This window comes from Ochotona curzoniae, unplaced genomic scaffold (assembly GCF_017591425.1).
Source record: "Ochotona curzoniae isolate NIBS_2020 unplaced genomic scaffold, NIBS_Ocur_1.0 contig_50, whole genome shotgun sequence".
Classification (NCBI taxonomy): Eukaryota; Metazoa; Chordata; class Mammalia; order Lagomorpha; family Ochotonidae; genus Ochotona; species Ochotona curzoniae.
Genome location: NW_024466446.1, coordinates 6,324,023 through 6,341,048, shown reverse-complemented (window position 1 = coordinate 6,341,048; position 17,026 = coordinate 6,324,023). Strand labels below are relative to the sequence as shown.

Genomic DNA, 17,026 nt, shown 5'->3' with positions numbered 1-17,026 from the left:
ATTGGTTGGAAAATTTTTCTTTGTCTCTCTTCTGTAAATCTGATCTCTTTGCAATAAAATAATAAATCCTAAATTTTACTTATTTGAAAGGCAGAATAATAGAGACAGAAAAAGAAATTTCTTCCATCTGATGGTTCAACCCCCAGGAGCCGGGAGCTTCCTCTCCATCTGACACAGGGGTTTAAGGGCCCCAGTATTTGGGCAACCCTTTTTGTTTTATGACACCATTTAACAAACACTGTGGTCTCCCATCCCCCTGCCTAGTCTCAGAATGGATAAGTGTACTGCTTTCCCAGGAGCATCAGCATCACACTGGAAGTCCAGTACCCAGCAGCTTAAATCATCACCCCTCTACGCCGGCCCCAGCACCGCATACTTCTAACCTGAGTTGGATCTCTACAGTTTACTCAAAATTTTAAAATTAATTAACTTTAGATAATATCTAATTTATTCAGAACAATATACTTACTGCAGCAAAGTTAAAAGAAGAAAATGCGAAAAAAGATTTTTCTACTTAGTAATCATCCCAATTAACATTCTGCTGGTGTTCTTACTAATTTTTGGAAGTGCGTACAGTTGCATGTCCCGATATTTAATCATGATTAATTCCAGAACAAGTACTACGTGGAAGACAAGGCAACAAATGGCTTAAGATCATAAATAATATTACTGCTGGGGTTTATTAGTCTTCCCTATTGTAAGCACAAAAAATAAGCTGAGACAATTTAATAGCAATTTAAAAGACATTGTTTAAGCAAACTGCTGGGAAATAAAAATGGTCATTTTTGGTCTGGATTTTATGGGGCTAGTTTAAGGATGATCTGAAAATACAACCGTGAAAAGCACCGAATCTCTCCAAAAACATGGTATTTCCCCTGCTTTATTTTCCTCTGAGAAATAAATACAAGAACACAAAAATAGGAGAGGCCAAAACATTATCCTATTAGGGCACTTCTATTATAATAAACAGTTCTCAAATTAGTAGTTTCAGACAAAAATCACTTTAGATAATAAAATCTATAAGCCTACTCTATTTCAAATACCTTTTACTTATTCCAGAAAAATTTATATTCAGCCTCATTATCTGCCTTTCCTCAATTAAGCATTTCAGCTTTTATTGCATATTGTTTTAATCATAAACTTTCTATTTCTTTTTTTTAAATATGCTTATTTATTTAAGCAGCAGGTTCGCAAAGATGAGATGGGGGAGGAGGGTGCCTTCCATTTGCTGATTCATTTTCCAAATGGCTGCAATGGTCAGAGCTGGGCCAGGCTGAAGCCAGGAGCTTCTTCCAGGTCTCCCCCAAGGTTGCAGGGGCCCAAGCACAGGGGCGATCCTCAACCGCTTTCCTGGGAACAGCAGCAGGAAGCTGGATCAGAAGTGAAGCAGCACCCAAGGGGAGGCTGTCCTTGAGGAAGCAGCTTCACCCACTATGCGACAATGCTAGCCCAAACTAATCTTGTTTTCTTTGCTATATAAAAACAGTCAGTCCTCATACTAAGCTCTCCCCTTGGTCTCCCATTAACCCACAGCTCTTTCTTTAAACTAGATAGTGTGCTGGGCAATCTCACTCATTTCTTCAACCACCATCACTGCACATGAACTCTTCTTTAACATGTCTTAGCCCTTGTCATGGTGCTGAACTTCATGTGCACCCTTCTCTTGGTTCTCAAACAAATGCCTCCCACGGTCACTCAGCATCACCACCACCTGGGCTCAAACACACCAACTTATTTAGGACATCATCCCCTCCTCAACACTCTACAGCCAATGGTTTGCCATTTAATATATGCTGAACTTTTTTCTTTTGTTTTCACATTTACCTTTTTATTCATGCTATCAACTCTCTCTTGATAAAATCAATGTAATAGGAGCTGGCACAATGGTACAACTGGCTAATTCTCCATTGTAAGCAAAGGCATCCTATATGGGGCCTGGTTCTAATGCTGCCTTGCTCCAACTTCCAATCCGGCTCCTGCTTGTGGTCTAGGAAAGCAGTAGAGGAGCCTTGAGACCCTGTACCCATGTGGGGGACCTGAAAGAAGCTCCAGGCTCCTGGCTTCTGATTGGCACAGCTCCCGCTACTGTGGTCATCTAAGCCTGAAGCAGCAGATGGAAAATCTTTCTCTGTCTCTGCTTCTTGTAAATCTGCCTTTCTAATAAACATAAACAATTTTTAAAAATTTGTTTGAATAACCTTTTACTTGGCTTCCCTTCTCTTAATTTCTGCCTTCAAACTTCAAAATATTAGAAAAATCATTTAGTCCCTGCCTCAGTCAAGATCTATGACAGGTCTACACTGCCTAGATTCTAAATTCCTTGGCAAACAAGCATTCAAAGTCCTCCGTAACCAGCTGCAGCCTATCTTTCTTGAGTAATTTGCCAATATAGGTGCTCATCATTTTACACTCTCATCACTGGAAATTAATATTTCGCTGGAATACTCTGGACTATCCTAACTCCAAACCTTTAGTCGGATATTTCTGACGTGTTGAAGTAAGGGACACGATCATGTTTACCCTTACTTATTTACAGGACTTTACACACTGCTTAGCGCAGAATATCTCAAAATAGTTATTCAAGAAACTCCTGAACTTCAATATTCCACTCTTTAATAATCTAGCTTAAAAATTATCACTACCTTATAAGAGGCTAGGGAGGGGTGGGGAGAAGAGAGTGGAGAAAGACTGTCCAGTGAAAAAATAACTTGAGTAGAAGGTTCTGTTCTATTGTTAACATTAATTAATTCTACAGTTAACATTAGTTATTGCATATTTAAAAATAGACGGGGGAAGGGGGCAGCATGATAGCCTTGGGACCCTGCGCCTGCAGGGAAGAGCTCCTGCCCGGCAAGAGCTCCTGGCTTTGGATTACCTCAGCTCTAGTCACTGCAGCCATTTGGGGAGTGAACCAGTGGATGTAAAATCTTTCTCTCTCCTTCTCTCCATAAATCTCATCTGCCTTCCCAATAATAAGAAATAATCTTAAGGGAAAAAAAATAATGTCTACAACAATAAATAGAACTACATGGAATATCGACGTATGTCTAACATTCCACAGCTCTGAACATTCTGCTGCCAAAGGTCTAAGGTTTTAACGTTTTATATGCAAAACAGATTTTAGATGCTGGGTGGGGTTATAAGGAGAAACAAATATATTTTTTTAAATTTTCAATTAATTTCTGGATTTTGATTTTTAACTAAGTATAAGCAAGTCAATAAAAATTCAAATTTAACTCAGGACAGGAGTAAAATCAGTCTGCAGAACTCAAACCCTTACTCCTTGTACAATGGACACTCTACTTTTCCAAGTTTGGGGGCTTTATGAGGACGCTTTTGTAATTTCAGTCTAAGAAAAAGATTCTGCCATGCAAAGAGTAACTATAAAACTAAATAACTTACAGCTTATTTTCAGAAGTTTTATTCTATGCATGCACTGCTTTTTATATAGCAGCTTAAGTTAGAAATCAAGCATTATTTAAACAAGAATATTCAAGCTTATTTTCACCAGGATAGAGTATGTGTCTAACAGAGGAAAAACATTTATCTATAGGAATGGGTGGTCAGTGTTGAAAGAATGACAAAGAGATATATAAAGTTCTTCTATTCACTGATTCACTCCCCACATAACCACAACAGTTGGGTTTCAGCCAAGCTAAAGTCAAGAGCCAAAACTACATCCAGGTCTCCCACGTGGATGGCAGGTGTTCAGGCATTTAAGCACTAGAGCTATCTCTTGCTTCATTTCAGACACACTAAGAGGAAACTAGAATGGGAGCAGAGGCAAACACAGACTTGAACTGTGGGCAGCCCAAGTGGTGGCTTAACCCTATGTGCAACAACCCCACCCTCTAAACTGTATTTTTAACATTAAACTTTTAAAAGGATGTGTTGGGATTTCTGGAATATGCTGTCACTTTAAAAGGATAATACACACATTTGCAGCTCAGTTTAGAATGCACTCAATTTTTAAAAAATGTATGAAATCAATCAATTGGGTTTTAGAAGCTCAAAGAGCAGACATGACTTAGTCCTAGTCCCGTCACAAATATCTGATATATATCCAATTTACAAATATTTATAAAGTATTCTAGAGTATATACATGAAGTGCTCCTAAAAACATCACAAAAGCAAACTAACATCTGAAATTTTTTAAAAAACAATAGACTATTCCAGAGTTCTAATATACATATTTTCTTTTCTCACTCCAACAATTGTCCTGCAGAGCTCCTGGGGTGTAAGCACTCCTCTAGATAGCATACTGAAGCAGACATAATTATTTGTAGTTTACAGAAACAACTATGTTGTTTGACACTTTGCAGTCACTATAGTTGAACATTCTGGAAAACTCCTGCCAAGCCTCCCTGAATGCTATGGCAGCAATATTAAACCCTGCGGAGAACTAATTCCAGCACACATTTCTTTACTTTATAATAGCCTCTTCTTCCTAACTTTCACCATTCCCAAGTTCAACGCTTTCCCTTTAGCTTTAGGTCACGTTCCTTGGAATTCTCTTTACACCTGTCTTACACATCCATTACAGAATCATCGCTGTTTTAAATCACATAAGAGCAAGAAACTTTTGATCCCAATGACATGAATGCTCAGCTCTAGCAGACATTTAAACAGTTGTCAAAGCGACTAATCTAACCTAACCTCCTCACTGTACAACTGAAGAAGTGAGACTCAAGTTAGTGCAGTTCAAGGAGCAAGGTGACTCAGGGGGTGGTCTCTAGGCACAGTGCGACATCCTCCTGACCCCTTCCACTCACTGACTGCTCCCTGCAAGCCTCGGAGAACTGGAACAGCCTTCAAGTTCCCTTTGCAATCCAAAAACAAGTTACTTCAGCAACTTACAAATACACACCACAAGACAAAAGATAACTTTAAAATATCAAAATGATTCACTTGCCCTATTACTAAAATACCACATACCACTTTTCAGATATTCACAAACAAGGTATCTGAGTCATCTATTTGTTGAAAACATGGAAAATCTAAAGGATATTGTTCTGGAACATGTGCATATCTTAACTTATCTTGAACAGCTGGAATCTGTGCTTTTCTCCAAGGTGGGCCTACTCAAAGCACTCATTCATACAGGGCTGTTCTTTAGGCTAGTGTAGAAAAAAGAAACAAGCTCCACAAATGTGGTCTAGCAAGTATATCACCTACATAAGGTTTGTATACATCAAACCAAAAAACTTAAGGGACTTAAAGCCTGAACTATCTGAGATCATCACCTCTTTGCAAGAATCTTCTCTTGGCCTAAAGGTGTCAGAGATACATTACGATGTTTAAATATTACACAATGTTGTGAGTTTGCTTCTAAGTCTGGATGCTATTAGATTGCATGGTATGTGGTAATCTGAGCACCAGCCCCTGGGAGTGAAGACTAACCAATTACAAATCCACTTCCACAGCAAGAAGAAACCCCTTCTCTGGGGTTTGCTAAAAGCTTTCATTATACACACAATGTTTCTAAAACCACTCATATTCAAACCTACATGCTACTTACCACTTTCATGTATCTATTTTCTTGCCCCTACCTAAATGTTTTCACATTTGTAAAATGAGCTGAGCTAGGTGAACTCTAGATTTCCTTCCAGGTTTGTGACATTAATTTGGAGTATCTTTTCCAAGCTAAAAATAACGAGATGTAAACGGATTGTTCTTTAAGTGGGTTAGAGCTACAACGCAACTGTAGAGAAGAGTAACATACTCCAGGAAGATTATATCACTACATGCTCCTTACAAATCAAATCTGTGTGTGATTACATTATTAAATAACACTGCTTTAGGACACGATTCGAGAGGCTGCTTAAATAGAGCTCTGTGAATAAGTTAAGCGTTATGTCTAATGTTTTTAATGAAATGAGTCACTAATAGTCATGAAAGCAGCGTATGGGAAACCAGTGACAAGCAGATTTACGTGAATTTTAAATCACAACTGTGAGTTAAGGATCAGCGCAACACAGCTTTCACAGCCATTCTACGCAAGCAGACAGAGGCCCAGCTGCAAACACTCAGCACAGACTCATGCACTATCAGAGGTGTTCCAGTGGTCAGCACTCACTAAGCTGTGACAGCACTACCGATACTTAGTAACTCTGAATCCTCAGAGCCCTTTGAGAGATGGGTAATGATTATTCCCATTTTTAAAAGAACAAAGCAGGCCAGCGCTGTGGCACCAGCAGGTAAACCTGCCACCTCAGACACTGGCATTCCAGAGGGGTGCTGCTTTGAGTCCTGGATGCGCCACACTTCCATGCTAGGTCCTTGCTTAAAGGGCTGGGAGAGAGTGAGTGACAACCCAAGCAATCGGGCCACTGTGACCCTGGGCTCTGGGCCCACCCAGCCCGGCTGGGGAGTAACAGTGGACAGAGAGGATCTCCGAGACCCTCTGTCTTTCAAAATAAATAAGGGGGAGAGTTTTCATAGCCAGCATGATGACTCTACCGGCTAGTCCTCTACCTCCAAGGGCCAGCATCCCATATCAGCGCCAATTCCTGTCCTGGCCACTCCACTTTCCGTTCAGCTCTGTGTACGCCTGGGAAAGCAGCGGAAGAGGGCCCAAAGCCTTGGGACCCTGCACCCACATGAGGGACCCCAAAGAAGCTCCTGGCTCCTGGCTTCACATCGGCTCACCTCTGGCCATTGCAGCCACTTTGGGAGGGAACCAGCCAATAGAGCTTTCTATCTCTCCTCCTCTCTGTAAATATATTTTTTCAATGAAAATAACTTTTTTTTTTTACAGGTTCAAGTTTACTTATAAGTCCTCACCTAGTATTACATGTCAACTATCTCATTATCAACTACACTTGAGACACTTGGCTCATGTCAGCCATACGATTATAAAAGAATGAAAGCATACATTATCTCAGTATCCTCCTGTTATGCCATCTTCTCCAAAAACAACAGCATTGGTTATATGGCTGCTATATAGAGCGAGCACAGCGCTACCTACTGAAATTCCTTGTGATTTCATGTCTAAACTTGTTTCAAATCTTTACATGAAATTAGAGATCAGGATAATGCCAGGGTAATGGTGTAACTATCGAGCAACACACCATAAGTCCCCCAATGCCACCGTGGATATACATAGTAAAGCTGTAAAACAGCCACCTTCTTCCACGAGTCACAACCATTTTTCTAAAGCTATTCCCCATCGTAAAAACAACTTTCTTAAGTGCCATGTTAAAACTAGCAACAATTGGTAAGTACCACGCCCATTCCCAAACTTTGGCTCTTCCTACTGCAAGCACGGCGCTTCCCATCTCCTCACTGCACCTGCTCGGGCTAAGTACCAGCACTGTGGCCTGGGCTCTCAAGGACCCGGGTGGGCGCCACCTGCCCAGGCCCTCCTCCTCCGGGGCTTCTGCAGCCATCCATCCAGGCGGCACCTCTCAGCGCCGCCCCCTCCCCCGGCAGGCCCGGCCCCTCCTCGGACACGTGTGTGGGGTGTGTTTGTGTGGGTCTGTCAGTCCCCACCACTGGGGGAGGGGAGCCCGGCTCGCTCACCGAGAGAGGAGCGCCAGCTTCTGCTCCAGCATCATCTCCAGCTTCTGGCCCTGTCTGGAGATCCAGTGGTCTACTCCGTGCAGGCGGTAGCACGTCTCCAGCATCGACCTGAAGTCGGCCACGAACTCCGTGATGCTCCCGTACTGGCCGCGGCCGAACTTCTCCTCCATCTTCAGCAGGGACAGGCCGTGGGCCGCCGGGGCGCGACTGCGCGGCCCCTCGGTGCTGGCGGCCTCCCCATCGGCCGCCGCCGCCTCCTCCTCCTCCTCCCCGGCAACGCCCCCCAAGGGCTGCAGGAAGGGGCCCGTGAGGCCCCGATGCTTCTCCTGCAGGAACTCGCCCAGGATGCGGTAGCCCTGCTGCAGCTCGTAGGTCAGCTCCTGCTCCCTGCAGCCGCCGCCCCCGACCACCGTCTCCTCCCGATCGGCCGCCGCCGGCGAGCCGCTGCTCCTCTGGCCGGCCATGCCCGCCGAGGCCGGGGCCTCCTCGTCCTCGGGCTCCAGGGCCCCCGGCCTCTCGGACGCGCTCATGTCCCCCCCGGCAGGCCCAGGCTGGGCGCTGTGGAGTGGCGGGAGGGCTGCGTGAGGGGGGGAACCCGCCGCTTCCTCAGCGCCCGGGCCGCATCGGGCCTCCCGCTCCCAGTCTCTCTCTCTCCCCAGCAGCCGGCTCCGCTCGGTGGCGCGCGGGGGTCTCGGGCTCGCCGCCGGCGGGGCGGGGTTACATGGCGCGCTGGAGGAGGGGGGAGAGGGGAGCCTAGGTGCCCTCCTCTCCCCTCCCCCCCGGCGGCGGCCTCCCCCGTCCGCGCCCCGCCCGCCCGCCCGCCCGCTTCGTTCGTTCGTTCGTTCGTTCGTTCTCTCGGCCGCTTGCTCTCCTCACGGGCCTCAGGCCCGAGCCGGGCGGCCGCGGCGCCCCACCCCCTCCCGGGCCGGCGGGGGGCTGGGAGGGGGCGAGCAGGAAGCTGGCGGGAGGGGAGCGTGTGGGGGAGATCCTCCTGTCGCCTCCCCCGGGGTGGGGGGGCCCCGGCGGCGTCGGCTCCTCCTCTCCCCCGGACCCCCTCCCTCCCTCCCTCTCTCTCTCTCTCTCTCTCTCTTTCTCTCCCTCTCTCTCTACCTGCGGGGGACCTGGGCTGAAGGAGGTGGCGCGCGGACGGGGGGCCCCGGCGACAACTGTCAGTTAGAACCCCCCGCTGGGCGGGGTGGGGGGGCAGGGAGGGCGGGGCGGCGCGCACAGGGAGGGCGCTGCGCCCGCCCCGCCGGGAGAGCCGCGGGCCGACGCGGAGAAAGAGGCGCCGGCGCGGCCCCGCGCGCATGCCAAGTAGACCACCTTTTTTTTTTTGAAGGCCCCGCCCCCCCCGCTCGCGTCCCGCCCAGGTACGCGAAAGACGCCGACTCGGGTTCGCAAGGCCGAGCGGGGCTGCGCGCGCCGATGACGCAATCAACGCGCCGCCATCTCTAAGGGGCGGGGTGGAGGAGGGAACAAAGGCGCCTGCGCAAATTCACTGCCAGGGCTAGGCGAGCCAAAGGCCTTGATTTGTATGTGTGTATGAATAATAATAATTAAAAAAAAAAAAGCCGTTGCGGGGTAGAGAATGTTTCATTTGTTAGCCTCCAAAATCAAAATTAACCCTAAACGGTGTTGCTAGGTCATATCCGTTGATAAGTGAATAGCAAGAAAGCATAAAATGTCAATTCTCCTAAAATTTAAAAACCCTTTTGACTTTGAACATAAAACTCCCAGATGAGTTTGGAAAGTTTAAAAAGGACGCTCAAGGATCTGACCCAGGCGCTCACATACCAAAGGAAAGGACTTGGTCCCTAAGACGTGTAGCTGTAGTTCCTAATATATTCTTGGAAAACAGTTCCAAGTTTTCTGTCCAAATGAAACACGAAAACATTTCTACATACTCGGGACTTGAGTTCTGCCAAGAAGGCACAGAATAAAATAAAACCTCATTTAAAATAAAAAAATGCTTGGAACTAAAAGCGATGTCTCAAGATTTCCAATTCCGAGCTCTACAGCATTAAACGTCATTGGCATGACGTCACAGCTCAGCTACACAATCAAAAACTATTGTTTAGATCGGGACTGAGGAATGGACCCGGAGCACGAATATGCACGTTGGGTTAAAATAAGTGAGAGGAAGAATGAATGGTTCCATCATCTGATACCCCAGTTTTCTCATGCACTATGTGAAAGATGCACTACACTATTTTTTCTACTTATATAAAACCCTCTTGCTTGCCACTAAAGACTACTTAATAAACAAATTTAAAAAAGAGACATCATTATGTTACAAAGAAAACACTATATGACAGAATGGTTGATATTCACTCTTACTTCTCATTAGTATGACTTTTAATGCGTTGAGAAAGTCCACAACTTCACTGCTGGTTTTTCTGTCCACTGAGTCACAGCTGATACCACCTGTAGTATCTTTGGAGTGCTGACGCTCTTCCTCTTTCACACATACCTGCTCGCCACCCCTGCCCATTATCGAGCATTTAAGGTCTCGCACCTGCCAGGCTCTTGTAACTTACTATTTACTTCTCCCTCCTTTGAGCCTACAGATACGCCTCAGTTCACAGGTTTAGAGGAGGGGCTTGGTCCTGATGGGGCAACTGGAGGTTATATGCCTGGTTGGCTGTTCTCCCTTGCTTTGACAGAGCCCAAGAACCTGCACCAACCTTGATTTCACGACTCACATGTTAGCATCCATTACTGAACCCTGTGCTGCTCCGTTCCTTATGTCCTTCTCACAACAGTCCTCTAAGCTGGCTATGATCCTCATTTTACAAAAAGGGAAAAGAACATCTTACAAAGTGGTTCATCGAAATCTAGGCTTGTCTTTTCTCAAAAATTCCCAGGAGTCCAATTTCTAGTAGCCTGGCAGAATTTCTAATTGCTCATGAATAAGAGCATAGGGAACTCACCTAGAAATGTGGATCAAAGTCTTCCTAATTAAGGTCTAGAAAAGACAACAGTCTGTGCAGGTAGGACGGACCTCCGCTCCAGGTCACGGACAGGAGGCTTAGATGGTGGCAATCCTGCTTGTGGTGAAAGTAGGACTGAGTCCTTGGACTTAGAAAAAGAACTTTATGATGCAAGAAATATGTTGGTTGCAGATGAACTCAATACAGATACATGAAAATTAAAATTGCCCTTTAATCCCACTATCCAGAGAATATCTATATTAGTAAATGCTATGGTGTTTTTCTATTTATACCTTTTTAAGAAACTTGAAATTGTAACCATACTACATACAGTGTCCTGAAATTTTGTTTTTCCCTCATCAATAAACAGTTACATAGAATGGATAAGATCTGCACATATAAACATCTGAACTTGATAGCCCTGTCTCTAAATGACCTCCCCATCTGAACTAGTATGGAGTGAACTGGGAAAATTCTAATGTAAAATGAATTAAACAAAAACAGTAGTGACGCAACCATCTGTAACAGTGACACTTTATTGAGTACTTACTGGATCTTAAATATTTGCTAAATACTTTACATACACAGTACTCACAGGAGCCCCAGGAAATCACAATACATGTGGGTTTTTCTTTCTTTTTTTTTTTTTTTTTTTAAGTTTTGGATCAATGACTTGCTAAATAGAGTTTTTTTCTACCCTACAAAAAGCTCGACATTAAAGACCAACATTTCAATTATTGTAATTAGTCCTGGATTTATAGAGCTTTTTTCTTATAATGCCTATCTATGGCTAAATCACTAGACTCAAAACGGTTTCGTTTTCCGTGTGTTTTGATAATATTATACTCACTTATATTTCACTCTTGGGATAAAATATTCTTTAGTGCGACTATAGAATCTGTCATGAATGGCTTCAAAATAGAAATCTATGTAAGCCCCATTCTGAATCAGGGCTTCTTTTTTGTTGAGTTGCTTTGCAGGGAGAAGACTGGGATGCTTACACAAAGCAACGCTCTGCCGCTCTGCCGAAACATGTAACATATCGAATACTTATTGTTTGTCAAACACTGTGATACAGTATGCTACATGCTACCAATGTAACATAGAACACATATAACACGGACTGCCACACATAACGGATACTTACTATTTGTCAAATGCTGTGTACAGTATGTTACATGCTACCAATGTTAGAAGGACCAAGACTGCCTTTTCAGAAACTGTGAATTCTTGGAATTCTGGATAACTTTATTATTATTATTATTATTATTATTATTATTTAAAAGGCAGTGTAGCTAAGGAGCTTTAAAGGTTCTCAAAAGTATCAGATGGACAACTTGGGAAGTGGAATATAATTCCGTCCCATCTAGCTCTCACTGTTGAAGTTCACTTCCATTACACAGCAAATCCCCATTCGCATTGCGCTCTCTCAAAACTCTCAGTTTGGGTATCCTCCTATTGCTATGAAAGCAAGAAGTATTATCAAGGAGGGATAAACCTGCCACTATTTCCTTCACCCAATTCCAAAGATGTTCATCCCAGAAATGTGTGTACCTTCTCTTCAGGAGCTCTTAACATCTTAGGACAGCAACAACACCTTAACACCAAGTGTACTGCTTTCGCAGCATTAATGATTTCAGACAAATCACAACAATTTACATACTTCACATTAATTAGGCAAAAGGTGAGAAACATTCTAATAAGACAACTGGAAGCACAGGCTATGCCCAAAGTCTGTGTTTAAAGGTAAAACATGCGAGGTAAACAGGAGGCTTTTAACACTGACTAACCCTGGAGGAAACATAAGGAAGTAATGTTATCAGCTGTTTCACGGGGAGAAAACAGTGCTGTCAATTGCAATGGGAACCACTCACAACACTTATTTGTGTTACTCTTTCTAGATGACACATTCAAGTCATATTAAATATTTCAAGCAAAATCTAGTAACTCCTGTAAGGCTTCCTGTTGCTCGTCACTGAGTTGGGATAAGCATTCCAACCACAACGCTTCCGCAGTCTGCACCTGCCGGATAACACTAGCTAGGCGTTTGGCGCAAGGGTCCGCATAGTTAATCGTCTCATTAATTTTGCCTTCGGCAATGATACTGAGTATTTTGGGCAGATTGGAATTATTTGGACCAATGACCAATGGGTGATTACTTTCAATTAAGTCACAGAGAAAATTCAAAGTCTGAAGGGCTTCCTCTTTGTCTTCGTGCAGCGGCAGCCAGGATAACCAGTGGGGGAGCACTTCATCCACGTTGACACAGTGAGGCTTGAACTTTAGAATCTTCCCTATGGCTGAGATGCAGTTCTCCGTGGCAATGACATTCTTTTTGGTTTTGGAGTTTGCGCACTTGATGACTTTCACCAGCAGTGGGACGGCTTCGGAGCACAAGGAACGGTAATCGTCACCACCGAACTGCGCCATGACGCCCAGGCCATAGGCAGCGGCTTGCCTAACTTCCGGGTTGTTATCTCTCATGTTCAGGAGCATCGGCCACCGGAAATATTCTACATATTTAAATGAAGTGGGACTGCAATGCTCTATGATATCATCAAATATGCACAGTCCCCACTGCCTGTCCGGCCATGGCCTACTGGAACAGATCAGATTGACAATTAGCGGAAGTAACTGTTCAAACCAGGGTAGAATCTTTTCCCTGTAAGTGCTAAATAACGAGTGCAGAATATCTGATACTTTGGTTAGAATATACACATCACATTCATCCTCATCTTGCAGGGACATCTCCACCTGTTGGTCATAGTTTTCTTCCTGTCTTTTCACCTGTCGCAATTCCTGGTTTTTAAAGTGACCCTCGAGTTTGGTTTTCAATATCCCTCCTAATTCCTCCAAATGTTCATCGCTAAGGCAGCCGTCTCCCATGACTTCAATGGACTTGGCAAAGGAGTTCATGATTTCGGAGAGGACGTCCGTATCAGGTTCGGTTCCGATAGCTTTGATTAAAGGATCGCATATGGACTGCCACATCTGGGAAAGATGCTCCGGGCTGTGCGTTTTGGCACATTCCAGGAGAAACGGCATAGACTCTGCTGCTGCCACCCGCACATTGTCGTGGAAGTAAAATTTCAGTAAAGGAACCATAAGCTTCACAACCTGCTCTGTATAGTCCGCAAATCCTTCTTTCAACTCCTTGGCGTAGTAAACCAACATCTGGCAAGCAGTTGCTTTCGCTTCGAGTCCTGAAGTTTTAATTCCAAAACTTTGCTGGTCTCCAAGATTTACAAACTGCCAGCCATCATCATCGCTCATGTTCTCCACGTCCTGCGTGTCCAGGAGAGCTACGTCAGGTTTAGCTGAGGCCGTCTTAATCAGAGGCTCGATCACCAGGGGCAGGTACTGTTGAAAATCTTGTCCAAGAATTTTACACATTCTAGCCCAAGCCGAGACCATGTAGGAGGTCTGCGGGTCATCTTCTTCCATGTTGTTTAAGTCAGATTGAGTCTTCAACAAGAGCTGCATCACCCCCGACGCATCCTGCAAGAACGTTTCCTTGCCAACAGCAAGTCCAATGTGGCTGATGCACTCGATGGTCTTTCCTCTCAGAAGCTTGAGGTCCTTCTGGACAGCAAGCTCAACGATGTGCTTTAGCGAGGGCATAAACAGGTCATAATAGGGAACAAATTTCTCTTCTATCGTATCTGCAATCGAGGCAAGAGTGGTCACGAGTTGTTCTAAAGCCAGTTTAGTTCCACTGCGAATCAATTCCTGAAGTTTAATCACCAGAATGGAATGTAGGTTTTTCACCATAGTATCCAAGTACAGGACCAGCAACGACTTGGGGCAGTCTTCAATAAAAATAATGAGAGCGGAAGCCGCGTGGGACTGCACGCGCTGATTACCTTGATTTTCCATGGTACGCAACAGAGCCGCAATGACCGTTTCGTGGAATTTCTTCTGGAAACTCGGCGCAAAGTCTGTAGCCATCTGTCCAAGCGTGGTGCAGGCCGCAGCCCTCACCCTTGGGTGAGGATCCTGAAGAAAAAGCAAAACGGAGTTAACGGTTTCCTCCAGAGTCGGTTCCATCTGCTGATGGCACCCTTCTCCGATGGCAGACAAGGCCATTAGTCCAGCGTGCCGGTACTTCCAGTCGGGGCTCTGAAGCATCTGTAGGACATGCTCCTTGGTCATGGGCAGCACAACTTTGCCGCCAAGCCCACAAGCCAGTCTGTCCAGGGCACTCTCAGCAGCCACCGCGTTGCTGTCAAAATCATCTTCTTCCATCTCATCGGCATTCACCCAGTCTTCATCATCCTGTAGCTCAACCATCATGGCCAATATATAAGGAATTGCCTGGGCAATAATACTTGTGTGTTTTTTCAACATGGGGGTTGCCGTTTCAGACAAGGTCACGAGGACTTCGAGGGCCAGCTGGCGCTGCAGGTTACTGAGCCGGGAGTCTCCGCATAACCTCAGACTCAGTTGGAGAGTGTCTTCTAGGTAAGGAGCCAAGTACTTGGGCACCGTGTCTGCGATTTCAACCAGGGATTCTAACACGGAGTCATCATCTTGGTAGCACGAGTCATTCACAGCCTGTAAGATTCCAGGAAGCAAGTCTGCAAAGTCTTTGAAAAGAGCGCTGTTATTCTCGTTAGCGAGGACAAATGCAGCTGCGGCCCTGGCAGCTAGGGTCCTGATGGCCGGATGCTCTTGATCTTGAATACACTGGTCCAGCAAACGTTTGATGATATCCAAATCGTGCCGCTCCTGGTTCCCGAAAATCCCTGGGAAGTGCCAGAAGACGTGAAGCGCAACTTCCCACAGGACCACATTTTTAGAGTAGATGGCATCAACGAGGAACTTCAGACCTTCCGGCCAGTGGTTCGTGCCACCCTCGTCTATCAAATTCCTGGCCAGCACCGCAAATATGTCACAGAGTTTTTTCCTCATGCTGGCGTGGGTTTCTAACTTCACGGCCAGGATCAGTTCTATCTTGACATCCCTCTGGACCTCAGGAGGCAAGTTTGGGTAAACCTCCTCAAACCCGGAGGACAAAAGCCTCCGTAGCAGTGCGGCAGCCATTTGTCTCACCTCATAACCTGATCTCCTGTTCCTGACGGCATCTAAAAGGAAGGTAGTTTTACACAGACCTGGGATATTCTCATAGATCTCCTCCGCTTGTCTCCGCACCATGCAGCTCGGATTGATCAGGTTCTTCAGCAGCTGGTAAAACTCCTGCTTGTCGGACACGGCCGCCGGCACCCCGGCCGCCCCGGCAGCCCCGGCCGCCGCCATCGCGTTCTGTCAAAGCGGCCGCGACCGGGAAGGAGGGGCGGGAGGGAGTGGGGGGGGGTCTGCGGCTCGAGGCGCTGACGTCAGCGAGGCGCCGGCGCGGAGGGGCGGAGGCGTCTGGCTCCCCGAGTTCCCGGGCTGGGAACCCCGAGAACGGCGGGAGGCGGCTGAGAGGCGAGGAGCGTCCTTACACCTGCAAGGGAGGGATGTTCGCACTGATGATGCTGAGATCGGATGATGGATGATGCATAGTACAGCCTGATGTTTACAACAAGCATATCTTGAAAACCAAGTGGAAAAAGCCAATCTCTCTCTCTCTCACACACACACACACACACATGCACAGGATGTCATTCCTGAATAAGCACATCTCGGCTACCCAGCTACTAGCGATGGACTGACTGCCAGAGGCTAGGGGGAGGGGAGAAGGGAGAAAACTGTCAGACAGGATTTCTTTCCCAGCGATGAAAATGCTACCAGATTGGATGTGGTGCGGGATTATACTATAAGCCGCTGAGTTGCACGAGGTTGTGTCGTGAATGTTAATGATAGACGAATCGCGCCGCAGAACAGTGAATCGTCAGATAATATAAGTGAATTAAAGGGGGGGAGGGGACTTCCTGCCACATCTAATGCAGACGGATGCTGTTCAAACCCGCAGCACTGCCTCACAGTCCTTTGGCCTCTGAACGACTGATTACCATTCTAGTATAAAAGGAACCTAATGTTCGGACTTGAATCCAGGCCTTAGCTCTAAAATTCATTTTGTATCTTTCATGTCATTTAAGATTTTCCGTGCAGGTTGCCTAAATTGTAAGGCGGGATAGACCCAGTCAGAATCATCCTAACTGCCTTTTGGTAGGAGGCTCCTGAGCTTATTATAAGAAACAAATGTTCCTCCGGCTAAGTATTGTTTATTTCCTCTGAGCAGGTGTGTTAGTCAAAAAGGCTTTTTGCCCCTGCGGATGCCTAGCACTTTGCCACCCTCGCATGCTGCCCTTTCAAAAGATGAGTGAGCTTGCTAGGACAAACACAATGCTACATTTTAGGTGAAAAACGGAAGTGAAGGCAGTCCAACGGATTCGCCTAAAGCGACGCACTTGAGGCTCTTCTCAAAGCGATGCCCAAGTTCTTTTCGCCGTGCGTTTTTGCCATAATTACGATTGGCTTCGCAACAACACGAAAGGCCTTCATTTATGGAAGAGCCTATCTCCAGGCTGGCTTGGTTTCAGTTTTTACAAAATGCTGCAGCAGCAAACCTGCAAAAACAGAAAACTCGCACTACCAGGTGATGGGCAAGAAGTCCCATCCATTGCATTGA

General features: G+C 45.8%; 2 protein-coding genes across 2 annotated transcripts in view; both read right to left on the bottom strand.

The window, feature by feature from the left end:
* KIAA2026 (KIAA2026 ortholog) overlaps window positions 1-8,052 on the bottom strand; it is a 74,665-nt gene extending 66,613 nt beyond the window's left edge. The window contains exon 1 of the mRNA XM_040988757.1: window positions 7,523-8,052. Within this exon, the coding sequence (XP_040844691.1) occupies window positions 7,523-8,052 (530 nt within the window). The remainder of the gene's footprint in view (window positions 1-7,522) is intronic.
* Window positions 8,053-10,978: 2,926 nt separating this feature from the next.
* On the bottom strand, window positions 10,979-15,710 carry RANBP6 (RAN binding protein 6). The gene has a single exon (XM_040988877.1). It carries the CDS (start codon window positions 15,706-15,708, stop codon window positions 12,382-12,384), a length of 3,327 nt encoding a protein of 1,108 aa, XP_040844811.1. The 5' UTR covers window positions 15,709-15,710; the 3' UTR covers window positions 10,979-12,381.
* Between the last annotated feature and the right edge of the window lie 1,316 nt (window positions 15,711-17,026).

What these genes read in the sequence shown, in the direction of transcription:
- RANBP6 (XM_040988877.1), bottom strand. Translation starts at nt 15,708, where the DNA reads ATGGCGGCGGCCGGGGCTGCCGGGGCGGCCGGGGTGCCGGCGGCCGTG.